Source organism: Theropithecus gelada, chromosome 15, assembly GCF_003255815.1.
Source record: "Theropithecus gelada isolate Dixy chromosome 15, Tgel_1.0, whole genome shotgun sequence".
NCBI lineage: Eukaryota > Metazoa > Chordata > Mammalia > Primates > Cercopithecidae > Theropithecus > Theropithecus gelada.
Window position 1 is genome coordinate 88,413,155 of NC_037683.1, and position 13,936 is coordinate 88,427,090.

A 13,936-nucleotide genomic window follows, 5' to 3' on the forward strand; every position below is an offset into this window, starting at 1 on the left:
ATCGTTCCTCTCTGTGTCCATGTATTCTCATCATTTAGCTCCCACTTATAAGTAAGAACATGTGGTATTTGGTTTTCTGTTCCTGTGTTAGTTTGCTAAGGATAGTAGCCTCCAGCTCCTGGATACTAGGCTTCATACCTGGGTGAAATGAAGTAATTCTGTACAACAAACCCCTATGACATGTGTTTACGTATGTAACAAACCTGCACATCCTGCACATGTACCCCTGAAATTAAGTTAAAAAAAATTTTTTTATCAGCATGCAAGAAGAAATAGAGTATCTTTCTTTTTTTTTTCATTTTTTTTTTTTGAGATGGACTGTTGCTGTCGCCCAGGTTGGGGTGCAGTGGCGCGATCTCAGCTCACTGAAACCTCCACTTCCCGGGTTCAAGCAATTCTCCTGCCTCAGCCTCCCAAGTAACTGGGACTGCAGGCACACACCACCACATTTGGCTAATTTTTGAGTTTTTAGTAGAGACAGGGTTTCACCATATTGGTCAGGCTTGTCTCAAACTCCTGACCTCAGGCGATTTACCACCTCAGCCTCCCAAAGTGCTGGGATTACAGGCGTGAGCCACCATGCCAGGCCAGAACAGAGTATCTTTCTATACTCCTATAGACAAGGATGTTACAAAATTATCATCCTATGAAAAGATAATTAGAGAGTAATCAGCCAAGAGAGGTAAGGAGAGAAAGCATTATAGAGATCTGTCAGGTAGTTAAATAATTTTTAAGTAAGCTATTTTTCTAAAGAAAAAAAGAAAAAAAGAAAATTACCATTTGACATATACCAGAGCAGTACGGCAGTAAGGCAAGACTCATCAATCCTAAAATTTGTGGGCAGAGTATAAGGAATGGAGTATTTACTGTCTCAAAGTATTTTCCCAGAAGGTAATAATTAATTACAAAAAGGAAAACAGTAACTTTACAAAACAGAAACCTGGCAGACACCATCTTAACCAAGTAATCAACATTATGATTACCGATGAGACAAGCTGAGATTCTTGTGCCTGTTGACATGACGCACGGATATATCAACATCACTTCCACAGAGTTCTTACCGAGGCATATTTTTAAGAAACATCAGACAAACCAAAATCGAGGGCCATCCTATGAAATACCTGAACAGTGCTCTTCAAAAGGTACCCAGGTCATGAAAAGCAAAGAAATTCTGAGTTTTTTTAGATTAAAGACCACTAAGGAGATACTGTAACTAAATATAGCATGTGAGCCTGAATTGGATGCTGGGCTAGAAAAAAAATAGGACAATGGTGAAAGTTGAATAGTCTATAAATTTTATAACTTTTCAAGGTTTTTGACATATATACTTTAAGAGTTATCTGAAGTCATTCTTTCCATGTCCTCATAATCATACAAGATAATTTTATCAATGTTAATTTCCTGATTTTCATAATTGCACTGTGGTAATTTAAGATGTTACATTAGGGAATTGGGGTGAAAAGTTATAAAACATTTAAAAACCTACATTTTACCTCAATTTATCCACAATGAAATTTTGCTGTTACCTTAAGTTTACTTAGTAAACAACTTTTTTAAAGGAATTATTTTAACTCTTTCTCTTTTCAATATATAGATTGCCCCTGACTTGATGGTTTGACAGGATTTTTCAGCTTTACCACAGTGTGAAAGTGATATAAATTCAGTATGTTTGACTAACCATGGGGTTATGTCCTGATAAACCCATCATAAGTTGAAAATATCATAAGCTGAAAGTTTCAATTCCAATTTCTATCTTGAAACTTCTAGAGGCAGTTAAAAACTTTAACTATAGGGAGCATATTTATTCTAATGATTTTTTTAACCTACCTTAACATAAGGTTATTATGAGAACTAAACAAGATGATGCAAGTAAAGTACTTATAACATTGCTTGACAATAAACAGTCTCTCTGAGGTAGATACTATTTATTATTTCTCATTTTACAGGTGAGAAATTCAAGGCTTGGAAATGAAAAATAACTGGCTTAAAGTTACATAGGTAGGAAGTGGCAGTACAAGACTTTGAACCATGTCTGACCACAATGCTATACAGTTTGTCTTCTGTTCTAAAACATTCTTATTAATGTCAACCCATTCTTAAATCCTTCAGTACACACAAAAAAATCAAGTTTTTCTCTTTCCCTCTCAATGGCATTTACCACTTTTCTTGAATTTTGGATCTAATGTCATCAGCAACAAAAAACACAAGCAAGAACCAGTTATTCAATTACAAAACCAACATTCTGGATGCAGTACAAAAGTTAGTTAACTGAATCACTGATACTCACATCACGAATTGCTTACTTTATTTCTTTAACAATGAAATAGTAATAACACAATAATTCAGTTGTAACAAAGCCACCAACAGAGCAAAACAAAAACAAAGCTAATTAAGAAGCATTGCTTCAGCTCAAATTAGTTATCTCCTTTAAACAGGAAAAACGACCATTAGTCTAGTGGTTCTCAACCCTGTCTGCACATGAGAGAAATGGAGGGAAACAGGGCTGGTGCTTAAAAAAATAGTTATATCCAAGACCCACCTTAGAACTATTAAACAAGAATCTCTCAAGAGTGAGGCCCAGGCAAAGATTTTTCAAGTGCTGTCAGTGTTGAGAACTACAGGTCTAAAGTAATAAGGAATAACACCATGCCTCGAAGCAATTGAAAACCAAGAAGTTGATCATATAATAAATTTTTTCCTCTAATCCTGGGAAAAGAGGGGGAAGCAGGCACCGACTCAGTTTTCATTGTTCTTTATCCATCTTCAGTTGCCCATAGTAGAGCTTAACAAACATCAAATATTGGAACTTATGCAAACATGCTACCCAAATTGAAATTCTCACTACTTTACATTTAGAAAGCTCTTTTAAAACAATAGCATTTACAACAATCCCGCCCATCTTAAGTTTGCATAGATGTTCAAGTCAGCTATTTGTTCAACTAACAGAGTCAATAGAATGTATTAGAAAGTACTTTATTAACAAGTTATTATAAAACATTTTATACATATTCATTTTATGTACTACAAATAAACTTTTTGGTGCAGATAGAATATTTGAGTTTTTCCCACGTATTTCTAAAACTGCTAGAATTTCTTTTTATAAGATCAGTACCTTCAATTCTAGAATTTAAACAAAACTTTTTGCTCTAAGAATGCATACATAAAATACTTCCCCAACAACTGTACTCTATCCTTGACAAATCCTTAATAAGAGGTTCAGTAGTAACTGTAGGTATTTAATATCAGAAGAATCTTTCTTCATTTCTCAGGTTTGGAAATATAACTTCAAGTATGGAAAATAACTTTTCCCTTAAGAATACAAGAATTCATTTAGAGACATCTCCTGAAATCAGCCAATCCCACTGCTTCAGCTCCTTACGTCAGTACTCCATCAGCTCCTTACGTCAGGACTCCATGTCAACCTCGGCCCCTTCATTCCTGCCCTGAAGTGTTGCTTCTGTCAGGGTATCTTCATTTAAATCTTCAATGTCTGCCAGATCAATAGGCGGCAAAGGATTCCTCCAGTACTGGAAGGTATTATACTGCCAAAATTCGTCATTGTGCTTTAGAGAAAAAAAAGAGAGAGATGAAAGTGCATCAGTAGCTTAGAAAAAAATTTAGGTTTTTTCACAAAACAAATGTGTTTTAAAGGCAAACTCATATAAGATTTTGTAGTCTTCTATTTTGTATTTTTAACAAATATACATTTTAAATTTTGTCTCATCTAAGTACTTCATGTACTCAATCAAATCTGTGCATTTTAATATTTACAATTTGTGAAAGTATTCGTTAAATTTAAAGGAATTTCCTCCAAGAGCATCTCTTTCCACAGTTTTTCTCCCATTTTTCACCTAAAGAAAATTATCTAAGAACAGTCTTAAAATTTTTTATCTTTCAATAAGGAAAATAAGAATTTATTTTAAAAATACAAACACACACTCCTTATAACTTACTTTTGGTCTTGTTCTTAAGGTTTGGTATTTTAAGAGATTTACTTTACATAGCCCAAAATATTTTGAAATCTTCCAAAAAGTATTAGGTTGTAAACTTGATGAATAGCAAGAAAATGTTAAACTGATCATTTTGTTAAAGATAAAAAAATCAAGTGCTCGATAGCCACATGACCTAGTGGCTACTGTGCTGGATAGCACAGGTCTGTAAGAAAGTCTCATTAGGAAGTTCAGCATCTTCTACGCTGAGCCTTAAAGAATTAAGTTTTGGGGGAATTTCTTAATATTGGGATAAACACATAATAAGTCAAAAGATATCAAGAAAAATTTCACTTTAATAAGAAAATGGAGTTAAAAACAAGGTTCTAGTTCTCTGCCTTTTGGGAAATCTACTGTACAAATTATCTACTTATAAACACGGACCAAAAAAGTCTTTTAATTATGTTAGTAAAACCTAGTGACTAAGGGCACACAAACTTTGCCACCAGACAGACCTGGGTTTGCAAGATAACTCCACCGCTCACTAAATCTGATCTTGACTTTATTGATAAAATGGAGGACTGTGGTAAAAATTCAGGCTTGGTATAGTAATTCTCAATATTGCGAGGTATTATATCCCAATAAGCCAATGAATCATTAATCACTGTCTCCTTAAAGCATTTCTGCTTACTTTCTGTTAAGAATATCTAACAGTTGGCTGGGCATGATTACACCTGTAATCCCAGCACTTTGGGAGGCAGAAGCATCGCTTGAGCCCCAGAGTTTGAGACCAGCCCTGGCAACATAGCAAGACTCCATCTCAATTTATTAAAAACAAACAAACAAAAAACTAACAGTTGAGTCAACACTGACAGGGCAGTGAGTCTACATAGTGACACCAACATGAAAAAAATACATGAATATTTAATAAATACCTGATTTTATTTCTCTAGTCAAAAAACATCTGAAACAGGAAATACCCTGAAGTTCCAGGACAGAAATGACGTAACATTATCCTGCCTAGATTGCATTCTTAATGTAGAAAAAAGGTATTTGAGGTAGTATTTCCTAAATGAGGTCCCAAGGGTGAGGGCTGGGACTTAAGCCCTATTCTGAGCACAAAAGAAACCAGGCATTTACTGTATTTAACTGTTTTACGTCTCTGTTTTTGTTATATTCAATTTTCCCTTGGTAATCAGGTATAAAATCCTTAAAACAAAAAGCCTGTGTCTTTGGAGGCAGGAAGGAAAAACAGAAGCTGGAGAGAGCATGTTTGCAAAAGAGAAGTGGCTCCAGAACAAATCTAACAAAAAGAAGAAACTAGGAGTGTTACTGAGCTTTCCTCAAAAGAGGGCCTGAGGGTGCCTTGCGCCTGTAATTCCAACAATGTGGTAGGCAGAGGCGGGAGGATCACTTGAGCCCAGCCTGGGTAACATGGCAAAACCCCATCTCTACCAAAAAAAAAAAAAAAAAATTAGTCCAGCGTGGTATCGTGCACTGTAGTCCCAACTACTCAGGAGGCTAAGGTTGCAGTGAGCCGGGATGGTGCCACTGCACTCCAGCCTGGGCATGGGAGCGAGACTCCAAGACTCTTTTTTTAAAAACAACAAAGAGAACAAGGGGACTAGTCTTGGTGAAGAAAGAACACCTGGAGCCAACCTTTTTCCCTGTCATGTGCTTGCAGCGACTATAGAAGTACAGAGGTGCCAGATCTAGTCACTGCTGCAGGAGAAAAGACAGTTGAGTCTAAGACTCTAAGTAAGCATCACGTTTCAGGCTACTAGAGTACTCTTACTCTTTGCCTACTGTCATTTCCATATTTCCCTCTTATCAACTGTGTGGCATACCATAGACTGCATTCTGGTAGGTGACAAGCCTATGCATGAGTGGAGTACTAAAATGGTGTGAAGAGCTTTCAAAAAGTTTTCAAACTACACAGTCCCTAATCTCCATATCCATTAGGTTTAGAAGATTATCCATCTGTTTTCAGTTGATTTTGAATATCTGAGAGCAATTTGAAAAAAAAGTTTAAATAAGGGTCATGTTTCAATCATAGGCCAAAAAAAAAAAAGTCTTTCCCAACTATAAAACTCTCGTTATTTTATTGAATTTTTCACATGAACAAGTCATGCCTAAGAAATTTCATTTCTTTTTTTTTTTTTTTTGGAAAAGCATTTGAAAACCCTGACATAAGATACTTAAGAAAACAGAAGAACGTTGGGTGGATGCTATTAGATAGCTGAAGAGAATGTGGTGAATTCTGAGAAACCCGCATTTGGTTCTTCATCTTCCAAGTCCTCTGGTAAGTCATTGCAGGACTGTGAAAAAGCAGTATGAATTCCTAAGTCTAGACCAAAGCTGTCCAATAAATATATAATGCTCTAAAAACATAATTTAAAATTTTCTAGCAGCGGTATTTAAAAAGTAAAAGAAACTTCTGGTATTAAATATATTTTCTTCAATATAGCCAAGTTATTTCATGTGTAATCAATATAAAATTTTGAGCTATTTTATCTTTATTTCTTATTAAATCCACGAAATTTCGTGCATATTTTAAACTTAGAGCACATTCCCATTTGGACTAGTCACGTTTCAAGTGTTCTTACTGGCTAGCGGCTGGGCAGCAGAGATCTAGGCAAATCGAGGCATGCCTAGATCTTCTCAGGATTCTTAGGTGCAGAGATGAGGCAGGCTCATGTCTTGAATAGGAACCCCCCAATGATTTTCATATATGCCTTAAGTCCCAAATTAATTGTCTTTTTTTTTTTTGGTTTTTGAGACAGAGTCTCAGTCTGTTGCCCAGGCTGGAGTGCAGTGGCCCAAACTCAGCTCACTACAACCTCCATCTCCCAGGTTAAAATGATTCTTGTGCCTCAGCCTCCCGAGTAGCTGCGATTACTGGTGTGCACCATCACACTCATCTAATTTTTGTATTTTAATAGAGACAGAGTTTCACCCTATTGGCCAGGCTGGTCTCAAACTCCCGACTTCAGGTGATCCACCCGCCATGGCCTCTCAAAGTCCTGGGATTACAGGCGTGAGACACCACGCCCCACCCCCAAATTAATTTTCAACGATACTTTTGCCTAGGATCAGATTTAACATTATGAGTTAAAACAAAGCTTTGCCCAAGGTATGGTGGTCCATCCTTTTCTCCAGAAGCTGTACCAGCTTCCAGGACGTCCAATTAATCGACGGCTACCACACTGGTCTTCCTCTAGAAAAAGAATTCTATCCCGAATTCTAGACTAATCATCGTTAAACCCAGGAAGGCCCTCTACACCTTTGTCTGTCGTTTGTCGTTGGACTGAACCTATCCCTTCACGGTCAGCGTCCTCACAGTGCTCACAGCCTGCCACAACCCACGGTCCCATTTTCCTTTTACAGAGCGCGGCGCTGACGCCGTAAGGCCACTTCTACCGCTCCAGACCACGGTCTGTTTCCCCCTCGCCCAGCCCGGTGCTTTCTGCCCATCGGACTCTCGGGGTGTCTTCTGGCAGTCGGCATCCTCTCCCGGAGCGGTGACCCCTTCTTTCCCCCCCTCAGGCGTCTTAACCTACACAAGTCATGAGTGGGAACTGGGACGCTTTGTGTGTGAGGGGAAAAGGCAAGCCCCTTCTCCCCTCAGCCCACCCGCCCCCAGCCCGTACCTGGCGCGATGCGACCCCCCAGTCTCCCCGCGGGGGTCCTGCGCGCCCCGCCCCGTCGTCGCCACCGCCCCCCGGGGGCCGGGCGCCCGGGAGCTCCTCCCCCGGCCCCACGGGCGGCGGCGGCAGCAGCGGCGGATCGCCTGTCTCCAGGCTGTGGTCCTCACGCTCCTGGCCGCTCGGGGCGCTGTTGTCCCCGCTGTCACGGCGCTTGCTGGGCGAAGCCGAGGGCTCTGCCATGGTCCCTGCGTCGATTTTGCGCTTTCGGTGCTGCCCGGGGACGCCGAGGGGCTGCCCAGCATGCGCGACCCCGGGCGGCCGGATCCAGAGAGGCGGTGGCGGCGGCTGCTCAGCGAAGTCGCAGAGCAGGAGCCGCTTCCAAGGCACGTGGAACGTCACCGGCTCGGCCGCACGCCGCTTGGCCATGGGCCCAGAGGCTCGGGCGGAGCCCGCCAGGCGCGGGAGACCGAGTGCTGATAGCTGCGGGGGCGAAGAGCGAAGACTAAGCGCGTGAGAAAGGGATAGGCCGAAGTCGGGCGAGGAGGCGGCAGGACGCTGGAGGGGGTGGGGCGGGGCGTCTCGCGCACGAGCTAGGGCTGGGGCTCCGGCTCGGAGGCAGCTCCAGAGCTCAGCCCTCGCCGCCGCCGAGATGCGGCCCGGACGTTGAGAAGCAACCGCGAAGCGGCGGAGATTCGAACCTGCGCACAACGTGCGCGCGCGCACTCTGTCTGGCCAGGCGGAGCCGCTGGTTGGTGGAGGCTCGCGGGGCGCGCTCCCGAGCGCCCTCGCGACCGGAAGTGCGCGCCCGGGGGTAGGCGGGAAGGCGGCGGCGGGATTAATTAAAGACCAGATCGAGCGGCCCGCAGAGGGGCGTAACCTTGTTTCCTCAGGGGTGTGGCGGTGGTCTCACTACTAAGTTCGGTATAGCGCGGTACGTTCTAGACCCTTCTATAGGAAATTTAAGGCCTTTAAAATGTGTATTTCCTTCCTCCAGTCAGTGACCACGGGGGCGTCTCCATGAGATTAAGATAAAGATATAATAGAGTTCCAGACTATCCTGGGCAACATAGCAAGACCTCGTCTCTACAAAAAATACAAAAATAGGCCAGGTTTGTTGGCCTGCCTCTCCCTGTGGTCCCAGCTACTCGGGAGGCCGAGGAGGAAGATTCACTTGAGCCTGGGAGGTGGAGGCTGTAGTGAGCCAGAGATCGCACCACTACACTCCAGCCTGGGCAACAGAGTGAGACTCTGTATCAAAAATTAAAAAAAAGGAAAGAAAGGATAATACAAACTTTAAGTAAACTAGTGTTTAAGAGGCTTCACAATAGGTTGTTATTCAAAACAAACGACTGAAGGGGAGTCCGGGCTGAGGGAAGTAGTTAAAGCTAGTATACAAAACACACACACAAATCGAAGTGTATGTTTTGCGCAGCTGCTGTGGACGGTGAAGCAGGCACCACATTCCTGGAAGATCTCTTGATTAAAAACTTAGGGAGGAAGTTACAGACAAGATGTGCAGCTCATCCAAAATAGCTGAGTAGTTGGCAAGAACCAAGCCTGAAGCACAGCTGTCCTTTCCAAGTGAAACCTACAATTGTTGGGCTCTTAAATTATGTTGGAAACCTGAGTTCCCTGCTTACTCTGGGTGGTGGTCAGATCAAGATTCCAAGACCATTACAGCAAAACAGTGTTGTCAGGTGAAGTGAGGTGGAGTATATTTCCTTCCTGCAGTATATTTACTATTGTTTTTATTTTTTTTGGTACAGGGTCTCTCTCGGCCACCTAGGTGGAAGTGCAGTGGTGCCATCACAGCTCACTGCAGCCAGGCCCCACTGAGTTCAAGCGATCCTCCTGTCTGGGCCTCCCAAAGTGCTGGGTTTACAGGTGTGAGCCACCGCATCTGGTAGTATTCACTATTTTAATAGTTTGATAAAGACAGTAACCAAGTAAGCAAAAATGGAAGGAAGAAAATAAGACTGTTACCAGTGCTTTGAAGGGAAAAACTATCATCCTCTGTAGAAAAAGTGTGCAAGGAAGATAATTCTATTTTAGTGCTAGATACTATCTCAGTACTAATTACCCTGTACCTCTGCACCTCAAGGTGGTTGTGAGAGGACAAGTTTATTTAGTAATTAAGCACAGAAATGTACCAACTTAGGGTAGTAAGCAATAGCTTTTCTGTTTGGTTTTTACTTTTCTTGTTTGAAATTGATAACCAGTTAGTTGGGTGCAGTGGCTCACGCCTGTAATCCCAGCACTTTTGGGAAGATGAAGTGTGCAGATCACCTGAGCCCAGGAGTTCCATACCAGCCTGGCCAACATGGTGAAACCCCATCTCTACAAAAAATACAAAAATTAGCCAGAGGTGGTGCCTTGCACCTGTAGTCTTGGGGAGGCTGAGGTGGGAGGATCGCTTGAACCCTGGAGGCAGAGGCCAAGATTGCACCACTGCAATCCAGCCTGGGTGACAGTGTGAGACCCTGTCTCCAGAAAAAAATAAATTGAAAACCCGTCTGTCTCAAACAGAGGAAGAGTTTTGCCATTTTTAAATGAGCAGGAAAGATCTTAATTGTAGCCGTCAGGTGCTGTTTGAAAGGTTTTGAGGGCCCCAAAATAATGAGTATAGTTTAGCTAATGGTTGATTCTTTTGTGTTCCTCTTTACAGACGCTCATTTTTTTCAAAATTGTGAAATTTATCATATATGCAAAAGGCTGTATAAAATACACATGTAGTTAAAAGAGTGATAGTAAGACACACAGCATTCTGTTTCAGAAATAGAATACTACCTGTACTAGAACATGACAAGCTGCCTATGCACCCCTTCCCCACTGGCACATACCCTTCCGTTTCCTCACTCCCAGTAATTACTGTTTTGAATGCTGAGTTAATCATTCCTTTGCTTTTTAACTTCTCCATCTGTATGTATATTGTTAAATAACTTTTTTATTTTTTATTTATTTTTTTTTTTTTTTGAGACAGGGCTTGCTCTGTTGCCCCAGCTGGAGAGCAGTGATATGATTACAGCTCACTGCAGCCCTGACCTCCCAGGGTCAAGCAATCCTCCCACCTCAGCCACCTGAGTAGCTGAGACTACAGGTGTACATCGCCACACCCAGCTAATTTTTAAAATTTTTTTGTAGAGCCAGGGTTTTGCCATGTTGCCCAGACTAGTCTCAAAGTCCTGAATTCAAGCAATCCACCTGCCCTGGCTTCCCAAACAAAGTGTTGGGATTACAGGCATGAGCCACCACGCCCGGCTTAATACATTTTTTGAGACGGGGTCTTGCTGTGTCGCTCAGGCTGGAATGTAGTGGCGTGATCACTGCTTACTGCAGCTTCAAATTCCTGGGTCAAGCAATCCTCCTGCCGCAGCCTCCCAAGTAGCTTGGCCCATGGCTTGTGCCACCACACCCAGCTAATTTTTTATTTTTAGGTCTCACTATGTTGCCCAGGCTTGTTTTGCCAGGTTTTTTTCATTTTTGTTTTTGTTTTGTTTTTGTAAAACAGCTTTACCTAGGTCTAAATGACATACAATAATTTGCATATAAAGTGTACAATTTGACATTAATACACCTGTGAAACCATAAGCACAATCAAGATGATCAAAGTTTTGAGAGCAGTCTTTGACATCTTGTTCTTCAGGAGTGTGACAACTATACTTGGCCCTTTGTTCTTCCGTAATAGCATCCTCTGTAACATTTTGTTACCCTTTTGAAATTTTGGTTATAACTGCATTGAAATTATAGATCAATTTGGGAAGAATTGTTATCTTTACAATACCAAGCTTACTTCCTGTTCAAGAATATAACTATTTAAGTTTTAAACATATCTGTCAACAAAGTTTTATGTTTCTCACCATAAAGAGCTTATATCTTTGTTAAGTTTATCCCTAGGCACTTTATAATTTTTGTAGACAATATTTTTAAATAACACTTTCTGAGTTTTGGTTGCTGTTCTGGGTTCTTTTTTAAAGGCCGCAGAAGTAGAATTTGAAATTAGTTTACCCTAAGTTGTAAATAGTACCAGATCCACTTGTTCAAGGAATTTGTCCATTTCATTCATCAAATTTGTTGGAATATTTTCTTAGTTTCTCTTTTTCCCATTTCATTGGCTTCTACTACATTTGGATTTACTTTGCTCTTCTTTCTCTAGCTTCTTCTGATAGCACCTAAGGTCACTGATTTTAGTCTTTGTTAATTTCTTTTTGGAGACAGTCGCTCTGACTGGAGTGAAGTAGCACGATCTTGGCTCACTGCCGCCTCTGCCTCCCAGGTTCAAGCGATTCTCCTGCCTCAGCCTCCCGCGTAGCTGGGACTACAGGTGCATGCCACCGCACCCGGCCAATTTTTGTATTTTTAGTAGAGATGGGGTTTTACCATGCTAGCCAGGTTGGTCTCAAACTCCTGACTTCAGGTGATCCACCCACCTCGGCCTCCCAAAGTGCTGGGATTACAGGCGTGAGCCACCGCGTCCAGCCGTCTTTGTTAGTTTCTAAAATAAACATTTAAAGCTGTAACTTTCCCTGTAGCACTGCTTTGGCTACATCCTACAAATTTTGGTATGTTGTATTTTTATTATCTTTCAGTTTGAAATACTTTCAAAATTTCACAAACCTGCACGTTATGCACATGTACCCTACAACTTAAAGTATAATAATAATAAATTAATTTAAAAAAAAAAAAAAAAAAGAAATACTTTCAAAATTTCTTTTCTTGTTACTCTACCTCCTCCCATCATTATGAATTTCCTTTTAAGTTAACCTATTGGTATTTACTTGCCTATACCTCTTTGAATTAATAATGTAGTTGCCGTAAGGACTGTTCATATACATCTTTAGTTTTTCACAATCTACTTCAAGCTAACATTGTAGCACTTTATGTAAAACATAAAACACCTTGCACCCCTCCCCCTGCCCTATCCAAATGCATTTTTTATTGACATAATAGGGTCTTCTACCTGTTCTACATATCCCATAATTTTGTGGATAATAACTCAGAAATCACTAGTTACAACAAAGCAACAAAGAAGGGAAACTTTTTTTCTTCTTACTGAAAAAGGAATACACTCAAACTTATTCTGCTTATCTTTACACTTGTGTGTTTCAGACTAACTGAAGCCTCACAGCAGCATAGGGTGGGGAAGTAGTTTAAATTTTTTTAATTGCCAGACCTTTTACATGTCTCATTTGATCCCAAAAACTTTGGGGCAAATTATTGCCAGCTTAACAGATAAACCTCTCCTCTGAGCATCAGATCCATGTGACTTCTCATGAGTCTACCTTAACCACCTTATTTAAAATCGCAACTCACTCTACCTTTCTCCTGACTCTTGATTCCCCTCTTTTCCCCCATAGCATGATTACTTTCTAATCTATTATATATTTCACTTACTTATTACTCTTATTGTCTCCCTTTCTAGAAAGTAAGCTCCTTGAAGGTAGGGTTCTGGTTTGTTTTTTGGGTTTTGTCCCCACTTATATACTCAAAGTGACTAGCATGTTAGGTGCTCAGTAAATATTTGTTGCCTGAATGAGTGTCCATTATTTCCACCTGGGTGTTCCGTAGACATCTCATATTCCATCCTCCAGTGTCATCAGTCATCTATACAGGTACCCATACCAGAAATATAATTGTATTCTTTAATAATCACATTCACTCAATTTATTCTTTGAATACATATTTTAAGCATCTGCTACAGACCAGACAGAATTTCTAGGCACTGGGATTACAACAGTAAAACAAAAATCCGTACCCCATGACTGTCCAAGGAATCTTGGGGGAGACAGACAATAAATAAGTACATCTATCAGGTGGTGCTGAGGAGAAATAAAAATAAAGCAGGATAAGAGGTCAAGATGGGCATCTCTGACAAGACTTTTGGGCCAAGACCTGAGGAAAGTGAGGGGCAAATCATGTGATCCTAGTCAGATGTAATAGCAAGTATGAATGTCCAAAAGTGCAAAATAGCAAAAGCATGAGCAAAGGACAGAAAAAAAAAAAAAAAAAAAAAAGCCAGTGCTGCCTTTTTCTCAATGTTTTGTTTTGGGTAGTGTCTGTTTCTTCAAGTTCACTAGTTCGTTCTCTTGTACCTTATCTGCTGTTAACCCCACACACTATTTTTTCATCCTACATGATGTACTTTTCATCTCTAGTTCAATTTGGGTCTTTTTTTCTATCTTCCAAGTCTAGGTAACTTTTTGAACATATGGAATACAGTTACTCTGTTTTAATGCTCTCTGCTAATTCTAACATCTGTGTCAGTTCTAGTTTGGGTTTCATCTGATCTTTCTCCTCTCTGTGGGTCGTGTTTTCCTGTTTGTCAGCATACCTGGTAGTTTCTGATCAGACACCAGATGTTGT

At 40.8% G+C, this 13,936-nt stretch overlaps 1 protein-coding gene across 1 annotated transcript; it reads right to left on the reverse strand.

Annotated features, from left to right (window-relative positions):
• Positions 1–1,910: 1,910 nt before the first annotated feature.
• On the reverse strand, positions 1,911–8,324 carry C15H9orf40 (chromosome 15 C9orf40 homolog). Its single transcript, XM_025360806.1, has 2 exons — positions 7,580–8,324; positions 1,911–3,563 (listed from the first exon to the last, which is right to left on the reverse strand). Exons 1-2 carry the CDS (start codon positions 8,000–8,002, stop codon positions 3,405–3,407), a joined length of 582 nt encoding a protein of 193 aa, XP_025216591.1. The 5' UTR covers positions 8,003–8,324; the 3' UTR covers positions 1,911–3,404.
• Between the last annotated feature and the right edge of the window lie 5,612 nt (positions 8,325–13,936).